The sequence below is a fragment of the Vollenhovia emeryi genome, unplaced genomic scaffold, assembly GCF_000949405.1.
Source record: "Vollenhovia emeryi isolate VEMERY1.0 unplaced genomic scaffold, V.emery_V1.0 DF939350.1, whole genome shotgun sequence".
Taxonomy (NCBI): Eukaryota; Metazoa; Arthropoda; class Insecta; order Hymenoptera; family Formicidae; genus Vollenhovia; species Vollenhovia emeryi.
The window spans coordinates 80,175-91,799 of record NW_011967016.1 but is presented as its reverse complement, the minus strand read 5'-3'; the positions used below and the strand labels follow the sequence as shown (position 1 = coordinate 91,799).

The 11,625-nt window shown below is 35.9% G+C and overlaps 1 protein-coding gene across 1 annotated transcript in view; it reads left to right on the top strand.

Annotated features, from left to right (window-relative positions):
* Nucleotides 1-2,012: 2,012 nt before the first annotated feature.
* Nucleotides 2,013-11,625, top strand: part of LOC105558378 — an 88,904-nt gene continuing 79,291 nt past the window's right edge. The window contains exons 1-2 of the mRNA XM_012005999.1: nucleotides 2,013-2,153; nucleotides 4,331-4,424. Of these exons, the coding sequence (XP_011861389.1) occupies nucleotides 2,074-2,153; nucleotides 4,331-4,424 (174 nt within the window). The 5' untranslated portion in view covers nucleotides 2,013-2,073. The remainder of the gene's footprint in view (nucleotides 2,154-4,330; nucleotides 4,425-11,625) is intronic.

The window sequence follows — 11,625 nt, the reverse complement described above, 5'->3', positions numbered from 1 at the left end:
AAATTTTTCCTAGGGAAGAAGGCTACGCGAATTACAAAATTACATCCCTCATTTTTAAATTTGAAATTTGCTGTAACAACACTGCAAGTCAAGGCTAAGTTAAAGATATACGACCATAGATAGAGAAGCTGTAATATAATGATTCTTTTGATAAGAATCAATCGAGCGAAAATTTCGTCATTGAAGCATAATGTGCTGGAGGCTGACTCTGCATCCACAGAAAACACTTCCGGATCTAATGCTATTACACTTCGATCAATTCGATATATAATATAGGATCGATATAGCGACTTTATTATAAAAAATGAAATATTTAAATCTGAAATAGTAAATTCGTAAACCTAGAATAAAAAATAATGTCGCTACGTGCGTCAAACACATCTAAAGAAGATTTATTCGCAAAAATATACAAGGTGTGTAATAAGTAACTGATGAGACACCCTGTATAACCTTAAATTTATATTACGTTACTCTTATTTGAATATAGTAAGTCTAACAATAAGTAAATCAATCTTATTTAATTCAAGAGAGGAGAATAGGAATTATTGATTTCTTGTAATCTTAATATTGCTTTATTTTTTACTGTATTCTGATGACTTCAAATTTGTTAAGAACATACTTTGTTTTGTTATCAGAAATCCTATGAAGGTTAAAATTAACGGTTAAGAGGACCGCGCAAATTATAAAACAACAGTCCTAATTTTGGAGTGTGCTTTAACAACACTGTAATTCGAAGCTAATTGTAAGTTAAAGATATACAACGCTATAGATCGGGAAGTTGTGATACGATGATTCTTGGTGTTTTCATTAAGGAAGAGTCTCGACTGTGGATCAAAGATTTTGACAAAGGAATTATACATACCTACCTCGGTAAGGTCGGAAAAAACATGTATTTTTGAGATTTGTTCTTAACCTTGAAGACTTTTAAAAATAAATGTTATATTAATACACATTTGAAGGAATAAAAGACTACGAGCCGTGACAGGATGTTAATGTCTAAATATTTAATTCTCAATTTATTGCAAAAAAATATCACCTCAGCCAGGGTTTGAATCTGGACCTCCCTCTCGCTAGGCGGGCGTTTCTACCAATTCGACCTCGTAGTCCTTTATTCCTTCAAATTTGTGTCTAGCACATTTGAGCCATACCAATTTTATTTATTTGTTATATTAATAATTAAGGTGAATAATCCAACATCGCTGGCAAGAGGAAAACTTCCTTTATTAGTAGAACGTTTCGGCCATTGGTTTTGGCCCTTATCAGGTGCAATCAAACTAATTGAAACGGCTCATGGCATATGGTCAAATGCCATCGGGCACCAATTCACATTATTAAAACGCAGAACTTGTATCGCTCTAGGTACGTGTCATCGCTATAGTAGCGCGGAACTGAGATTTTATTTAAATTCTGCCAACTAATGTTCATAATGGGCTTCAGACAATCCATACTTAGGAATTGCTACTCGCATTTCACGCCACGCTCTATATCTTGAATATGCATAGCAGTAGTTGGATCCACGAAATTTATGATTAACAACGGAGGTCCACCCTCCTTATCGGCGAGGTGGATGCGGAAAGGGAGGTCGAAGGCCCCCTTTGTACCCCCACGCGCGCTCGTGTGTATGTGTCCTTCTTAAACGTACATGGTATCGTAAACTACATAGCATTTATGGCTTATAGAAAATATTTACCTCGACTTAAAACTTGCGGAAAATATTTTTGAAATAATGTACATTGACCGGCAATAAATCGTTTTGCGAGAGGGGAATTGTTGATAATTCGTCGATTGGCTAGAGTGGAGAAACAAGTCACTTCCCTTCTTACGAAACGATTCGTTGCCGATGACTGTACTTTAAGAAAATATCAAAACCCAAGAATCAATTTGTTTTAAGTTTTCAGGTAGGTATAATCCCTACGTAATGCGCTCTAGCTCTGTACGCGGATAAACCGTGTTATCGCGAGTCATAAATTTCGAAATCTCATTTCGCATGCGAGTTCTAATCGTAAGGTCTCTCTTTGCAGATGTCTAGCTGACGGGCCGATTAAGAAGAGCTGCGATGCCGTAGTCGTCGCTATGAGCGAGAGCCGGTGCTACACGGATTCGCCCGTGCTCGCCGAACATCAGTCCTTCAACCGTAATGGGAAGGCGCTTAGGTACGATTACCATAAGTGCATACCACGCCAGCGTGTGTGCTACGCCGACCTGCGAGCTTAATCGCCTGCGACAGGGCGGGCGTTGATCGTGCTTTGATTTATAGCTCATAATTGAAGAGTATAATTCGAGAACGACCGGCGTCACGGCCGTTCCTATCAATGCACTTGTTCAGTGCAGCGCGACAGATTAGGTCTCGAGATCGCGCTGGAAGAATTTTAAAGCAGAGATCTGTCGAAACTTGAGTTTCAGAGGATTTTCTCGAAACTCAAATTAGAAACTTTGCGAAACCTGAAAACTCTTGAAACCTCAAATGCTAATTTAAAAAAAATTATTTTACCGGTACCCTAACGGAAAAAATTTCTATAAATAACTACAAAAAGTGACTTGAAATAGAAATTTGTAGAAATTTTTATATCTTCGTTGACGCATTAATTTTTTTGTAAAAATATCTACGAAATAGTACCACAAATTACAATGTTCTCAAATCAAGAAATTATTGCAAGTAGTATTCCATGAGAATGTACAATTTTGTAAAAATTAGTACAAAACTTTACTAGTTTTAAGAATTTAAAAAACAACAAATACTTGTAGAATATTACAAAAATGAACAAAAGTGTTCCAATTCTAGCATTTTTATATTGATTTTTATAACACTTTTTAAATTTACGTAGAATTTTGGACACTTAAAGTAATTTTTAGATAGTCAAGCCTGTCGAAGTTCCCGCTAGAGGGCCGCGCTTTCTCGTAAGAGGGCATAGCACTTTCTCGTAAGAAGAAAACCGAACGCGATATTATAAATTACAATATATCACATACGTTTCACACAATTCTCAAAGTTTTCCTTTAAATTCTTAAAGTAAGTTTTAAGTTTACCTTAAATAAAAGTTTAAAGTGTCCAAATTTGCTTTTCTAAAGTAAACTTTTAAGGTTTTCTAAGGTATATTTTTCCAAGAGCTCAACCAAGTCTTTCCAGAAAATTAAGATGTAAATCTTTATTAAACATAATTACATAAAGATCATTATATTTTAGAATAAAAAAGAACTAAAAATTAAACTGAATAAAAATTTCGACGTCTACTCAATTGCTTGAAGAGTAAGCTTGTATTTCTTTATTATCGCCACTGGACCACTTGGAGAAATGTTTAGTCCACCAACAGTTTTGTTTAAATACACCAACATCCGCGAGTTACGTTCACGTCTTTCGAAAATTTCGAAAATAGCTCCAGGTTTTAAATCCTCGAAACTTGAAACCTTTTTGAGTTGCGAAAGACTCGAGGCTTCGAGCATCCTCTGAAAAACATTTCCTTGCGGAAAAATTGTTGAATGCGTCACATCGTACGCTAGCTCTTTATTCAAGCAAGATTATCCGCGTCTGTATCCTGCCGGAAATAATTCTACAAAATTCTACAAAAAAAATATACTACCAGAATCTAAGAAATTCTACGTAAATTTAAAAAGTGTTACAAAAATCAACATGAAAATGCTAGAATTGGAACACTTTTGTTAATTTTTGTAATATTTTACAAGTAAGCAAATGTTTTAATTTTTTAAGATTTTGTTGTTTCTCAAATTTTTTAAACTAGTAAAGTTTTGTACTAATTTTTACAAAATTGTAAATTTTCATGAAATACAACTTGCAATAATTTCTTGATTTGAGAACATTGTAATTTGTGGTACTATTTCGTAGATATATTTACAAAAAAAATGTTTCACCGAAGATACAAAATTTCTACAAATTTCTATTTCAAGTCAATTTTTTGTAGCTATTTATAGAAATTTTTTCCCCTAGAATAGTGTGACATTAGGATTATTATTACAAAGAGTTACAACAATTTACATGCTTATCCTTTGTGACCTGGCGTTTTACATTTTACATTTTACGTAGTAGCCATACAGTCGCATGTATAGCGATAACGAATCCTCACGGGCTTCCACTAGGCTTATTATATCGAAACCTCTTCTAAATCTCCGCTACCGTGGCATTGTCGGTCGCGATAACGTCGTGAGAGGATGTCCGATCAGATTATCGATCGAATTATGGTCCCCGATTTAATCAGATTATACCGCGGAATTCCAGCTCGCGTTCCTGTATCGTAAAGTGGACTTAGAGAGAGCTAAGGCACAGGACCCGCGCCTCTTCTTGTCCGCCGGAGACACTAACGAGGGTTGATTTCAGGGGATCTAAGAAGAGCGTGCTGTTCTATACGACCGACTGTGGGGACGAAAAAGAGGACCTGGGTCTCAAGCTTCAGCAGCGATCCGTCTCGCTGGTAAGCCCCGCATTAGCATCAAACTTAAGCCTGACTGCGTACGTCGCGTGGCCTTGTATCAATATCTTGTATAATTAGTATAACTAACTGGTAAATGTCTGGTAGGAGAGTCTATCAGCTTGCGTAAGACGCGTATATCTTGTGCAATCGCAAATCCTCTCTTATAAACGCAATAAGAAAATATAGAAAGAGCATGTCGTGATTTAGGTACTAGTTTCATAAACGATCTTGATTGCTTCCTGTTTTCGTGATTAAAGATTGCAGACTTGTAATCAAGCATATTAACGCGTCACTGCCGTCTAGAATATTGTAACTTGCAATTTTTATTTTAAAATTGATTATAAAATTGTTGAATTCTCGACGTGTGAGGAGGGAAGAGAGAAATTTTTTTATTAAATTATAATAGAAAAAGCCTAATTTAAAATATATATTCAATATGTATACATATATGGTATATAATATAATATTTAACGGAACTTTAATAAATTAATAAGCTCAAAAAATTATTTAAAAAGATAATTTACTAAACTTCCGTTAAGCATTTCATCTAAATGCCTATGTCTGGGATGGTTTTTTTTAATGCTAACTACGTAAATTAAAAGATTCTGTTTCTTTCATTTTTACTTTAATGCTGCAACTTTGGAGAAGCTTGCGCTTCGTAATCCATTGCACACTCTCTGCGTTCGAGTAACTTTACAGAGATCACGGTAGCTTTTTCTGCTTGGAAAAACAGCAACCCGTCGGTTTCCATCAAGCCCGACACTTTCGCTGGATTATCCGGTGCTTGTTATTCAGTGGAGGCTTAATGACGTGCGGTACTGAAACAATGTAGTTGCAACTGACACTGAATTATATGAAGCTCCATATACTGTCAAAAAAGTACGTGTCTTCTTGTCATAAACTATGCCGGTGAAAATTTTATGTTAAATATTTAACACATTTACGTGTTAATTTAACATACTCAACTGAAAAAAGTGAAAATTAACACTGTAACGTATGGAGGCGGTTCCCTAGCCGCGTATGGATATACTTAAAAGTTTTATATTATCCGCACGGCGCGGCGTAGGGATACACACGAAGGAGTTAAGCCTCGTCTACATAGAAGTCGTAAAGTTGCAGTCGTAAGAATAGTCGACTATGATTGGTTAATTCTTATGTGTCTGACTGAATTGACCAATTACAGTCGATTATTCTTACGACTGCGACTGCGACTAAGACCCAGCATTATGCGTGGTCTACAATGCGAGTCGCAGAGTCGTAGTCGTAAGAATAAACGACTGCGATTGGTCAATTTCGTCAGACACATAAGAATTGACCAATCATAGTCGACTATTCTTACGACTACGACTTTACGACCTCTATGTAGACGAAGCTTTAGTTCGTTAAGAAACAGGCTACAGATTGTATTGAAATAAAGCACAATTCGTAATATTGAATACGCTAAACAACGAGTCACGGACCACTGCCCCGCTACCTCGGATAGACATTAAGAGATACAACATATTTGGCGACAAGGGTAAATTGAAGCCGGGAAGAAAAGAATCTCATACATATGTAGAAGAAAAAATGTGAGGTCAAAAAGAAAATTGTCCACGATAGGTAATCTAAAGCCGTCCGATCCACCAATAGACGACATCAAGGTATGGATTCTCACTTTTAACACATTTTTGCTATCGAATAACATGGATTACATTCCATTAAGTCCAGAGGAGGAATTAAGTTCCACGCAAAGGTTGATGGCAAGAAAATGCATAGCAACCTTATTGTTCACACTAGGTTTGTCGGTGGTAGGACATTAATATCCTTACTTTCTCCAGAGCAACCGGAAGAAAAGACCCTGGAAGAATTATTTTCAACTCTCAGAACACATTACAAACCAGCACCAAAAGCATTGACGGAAAGATATCGGTTCATGAGTAGGAAACAGAATCAAGGAGAATCAACTGCTCAATACCTCGCAGAACTTCGTCGTCTAGCCATAAACTGTAAATTTGATACAGATCTTGATACACGTTTGAGAGATCAATTTATATTCGGTTGTGTAACGAAGTAGCACAAATACAGCTCTTCATCAGACCGAATAAAATAACGCTAGAAGAAGTTGGTCCTATAACCACAGCACATGAACTTTCGGAACAAAGCCTATCACTCATTCGTGGAAGCACTCATCAAAAGGAAGAGATCAACAAAATAACAATCCAGTGAGAAATTATTTGTCGAAACGACGTCGAATCGACCATGATGTAAAAAGAAAGGTGTATCATTGCGCATAGCGGCGGCGGCACGATGAGCGAGCCAATGAAATTTGGGTCCAAATGCACATGGACTACTGCAAGAAAGGTGTATCATTGCGCATAGCGGCGGCGCACGATGAGCGAGCCAATGAAATTTGGGTCCAAATGCACATGACTACTGCGCATACACGATGTTGTTACACCTTTCTTTTTACATCATGGAATCGACCTCGAAATGACAATGTCAAATTCACATCGAAATTCGCATCAATTCGAGTGTTTTCTGACCCCCCAGTTCGATATGTTTTCGATATCGAATTCACATCGATTTGGATCGATCGCCATTTTGACAGATTTCGATATTATTTTGACTATACTGAAGGCGCCAAATAATGCCTTCATAAATGAATTTATGTATACAGGGTGTACTAAAACCACCGGAGGTCCTCTTAATGACAGATTCCTTAGAACATTTCCAGACGAAAATCCTAATACTAAAGTGTCGAGGCTATAATAGTTTTTAAATTAGAAGCGATTTTTTCCACAAATGATAGGACTGAAATTTCGCGCGCTCAGGCACGGCGAAATGACAAGTGATATTGTAAATTTATACAATAAACATAACATCATAAAAAGAGCGATATTCATAGGAGCACTTATATCACTTGTCATTTCGCCGTGCCTGAGCGCGCGAAATTTCAGCCCTATCATTTGTAGAAAATAATCCCTTCTAATTTAAAAACTATTATAGCCTCGACACTTTTGTATTAGGATTTTCGTCTGGAAATGTTCTAAGGAATCTGTCATTAAGAGGACCTCCGGTGGTTTTAGTACACCCTGTATATCAATACATTAATATATTTTATACATACGTACATAAAAATGTATATACATGTATATGTTCCGATATGTGTACAAATTCATTTCCTAGTGAGAAATGATTCGTCGATCGACGTCAATTTGACGGTGTTGATGTCGATTCGACGTCGTTTCGACGTCGATCGACGAATCATTTCTCATTGGGTTATGAAGGTATATTATATTGATGCCTTTAGCACTATGTCATCGATATAGATCAATCTCTGTGTTTTTTCAATGTCATTTCGGCTTTAGGATCATGTTAATCTGGGATAATTGTAGTTTTGACACCGTTTCGAAGAAGTTTCAATGTTTGAAGGATATTTAGCTTTAGGTTTGAACATCTCATTTTTCCCTTCATAACATCTCCATTTACCTGTTAAAGCCCTATAAATATATGAAAAAACTTAAGATTTAAGACTTTAGAATTTCATTTATATTGAATTAGCGCTGCTTATCTCGATTATATTTATTTTCCTTGAGTCTTAATTTAAGTCTTGCTGCTCAAGTTTTTTTATGTATTAGGGTACTTATTACATTATTTAAATTCCTTACAAAAAATTTTGTAAACAATGTTCATACAAACAATTTTGTGCCGTACAGTCATGAAGTAAAAGGTTGCAACAGATTATAACACTTTTTTAATAAGTGTTGAAATGCGCAGCTAAGTTCCCTGAACTTAATTGCTCTTTTCTACACTCATTGAAACTGTTGCAACCTTTCTTTATTCACGGCTTTATGTAGTATGTACAAACAAAAGTAAGCTTTTTGCCGCGCTTATAAGCACGCTCTGTCTTTGTTCAACTTTTAGTAAGTGATAAAGACAGAATCATGGTGTAAAAATATAGAATAGAATAACGCGTGCTTTCAGCGCATATAATAAGCGTCAAGACGAACTTTTAGCCATAAAATCTCTAAAGTTTTATGTATAGAACAGATTTTTAAACATAATTAATATGTTACAGATTTCTTTTCGTTGTATCGAAAATTTCAATATTTCGACCTCATTTCGATTTTATACAAAAATCAATAACCATATGGCATAAGCCCAAAAAGGCATTTTGTTCATTTTAGACAGAAATAAATTGTTTTCTATGCATAATTTATCATTTACAATACATATAGAAAAATCGACAATTTCGAGTTCTGTTTCACAATCCGCGCGTTGATCTGAAATTGAGGACATCGAATCGACATCGATCGACGAATCATTTCTCACTGGGAAGTAATATATCAAGGCAGAAAGAGAATCAGTACAAGAAGAACGGAAATTCTTCGAATAATTGGAAATCCAGGATGTACAAAATGCAGCTCAACAGATCACGATCTATATAATGGTCCACACAAGGATTCCAAATGCTATAATGCGTGTGGGAAACGAGGGCATTTGGCCTTTAAATGTAGAAGCAGCTCACAAAAGCAAGGTCAAGAAACAAAGAAGCAAACTAAGCAAAACAACATAATAGATATTCGAACAGCAGAAGTACTGTCATCCAGTCAATCAGAGCAACGGAAAATATGGATTACTGTAAAAGTAAATAAAATTCCTCCGCGGAGCCAACCACATTTTTATTATTCTCCCGCCTACGTAAGTTGGTTATGGTTGACCTGACAATGTATTACTGTTCTCATAGACACAATATTGGTCCATTCAACTTATGATATGGTTGTCTTAAACCACAACGAGCTTTTAATTTGGTAAGGTGTACTATAAATATTGCAATAACAACCACAAGTAAAATTTCGAATAACTATATGTAATAGTATTCGATAATCGTATTTATATTGGAAGTAATATCCCCTGCTTTTTTTTGCGTTCACTACGTTCATTAGAAATGTAGTTAAATTTACTGTTATTGTGATTGTATTAACTAATTTACTATACATTACCTGAATATTTTAACAGAATAATAGTTAGAAGCTTATATTTTATAGTAAAAATTATTTAAATAGTTAGCATCACTGTATCTACATATATGGTTGCTATAACTAATATTATAGTAATAATTACCATGAAAATGATATTCCTGACTACAATTATTTTACTATGCAATTATAGTCACAAATACAAATAATACTTTTCTATCTGTGTACGCGATCAGATCATACATATAATATAATATCGCCATTACATTTATGTATAAATAAAACGTAACGTAAAATAACTGAGTGTTTAAAGGAACTTTCTTCTTCGATTAATATTCAATAAAACTGACGCGGTAGAATCTTGTTTCAAGATCCAGCGAGGTTTTGAGTGTAAACGTCTGATCATGCACGCAAGCCTGGAAAGCGTATTTCTTTTGATAAACAGTTTAGAGAATGGGAATTGAACGTAAAGAAATTGCGCCTGAAAACTACCGCAATACTACGATCCGTCCATAAACACCCCGTGGTTCTAAACGGAGTCCGTAACTTTCCTTTTCAATAGCATTGCAGCCTATAAATTCTCAATCACCTGTCGTATCGGCAGCTTCGCCCTTATCGCTTAGACACTCCCATTCAGATTCTCTATCATCGTCTTCCTTCTTTTATTACATTTCTTTCAATTTGTAAAAGCGATAAATCCCCTTTCCTCTTCTCCTTTAGAAATTTCTATTCCACAGTTTATATTTTTATATTTCTAAGGGTGAAAATTTTAAAGGCAACTTTTAACAACTGCAGGCAAATACAAAGACGCGTTTGTACACTTTGTTTCTTCTTTTTAGTTTTACTAGAAACGATAAAACGTGCGCTTCGCGCGCGCAGTTTGTGGTCAAGCATTGTATATTTTTAAGAATTTGTATACACGCGAAGAAGTAATTGTATGCGCAACGTCAATTTAAAATAAAAAGTAATTTGTCACTCACTGATACGGTTCGCAAAGTTGTGCATCGCTAACTATAGGTACATGTTAAACTGTAACAATACAAAAATATATACAATTATTATAGACTAACTATGTAAAATCCAGACTATTGTATTAAATATACTTTATATTTAATATTTTTGAAAATGGGTATTTATTAAAATAATTATATAGAATATTGAAAGTCTTCCTTTAAAATATGAACTCACAAAATTTATACGTATGGTTTTGTCTCTAACACTTATTCGAATCCACGTTCGAATCATTTGAATAAATAAAATGAAAGCACAGAAGAGATGATTCATTTTGCACAAGTAGCAAATAACAAAAATGTAAGACACTTACCTTACGATTTCTCTGCCGTTGCCCGATGCCGCCTGGGCCTGCTCCTCCTCTCAGATTTTCTTGTTGCACTTACACTCACAGCATTCACTCGCGAAAATCGATCGCGCGAAATTTCGGACACTCCCGTACGGCGTACGCGATGTAAAATACCGTGAAATGCAGTAAGCGACGTTCTTTACTACCTGCCCGTTCGAATTGCGAAAAACGACAGAGCGAATTAGGTACGCCGTGAACACCGAAGTCGCACAAATTTCTCTCCCCGAAAACGGAACAGATTACACGAAATCGATAGATAGTTAAAAGCGCAGTGCGTAAACGAGATGTAACCGCGACAACGTACCACGGTTTACTTTCATATTTTAGATGAGTTAGTCTTATAAAATATCCATGTACACGTTAATAAAGAGCCGTTGCCTCAACGCGCAATTCGTTTCTCATTACAAGTTGTAGAAACTTAATAATTAATCTAGTAGCGTTACTTGTCACTGATAAAGGAGTCCAAATCAATAGCGTTTTATTCTTACATTCTTCACGATCGAGTCTTGGAAACCGACAACGCAAAAATAATACCACGCACGGAGCGACTCGCGCCACTGCTTGCCGGCTCGCATTTCTTCGCATTCAATGAATAATAAAGACAGAACGACACTTGTGTCGACTTGTGTCGCTTGCTGGAAAGCACGGATTATTAGCGCTGAAAACGTCAGTCTATCTTCGTCACTCACTGTACGTCGAACAAAGATAGAAGACGCTTTTAGCGCTGAAAGCGCGCTCCCCGAACGCACCTTCAGTAGGCAGGTAGCAACATAATCCGTTCAAATTTCCTATTTCCTAGTTACTTTTAGTGGTGGTACCACTGCTTACACAATTCGATGTGACGGCAAGAGAGAGAAACGAATTTAGAGAAAGAAAGAACACC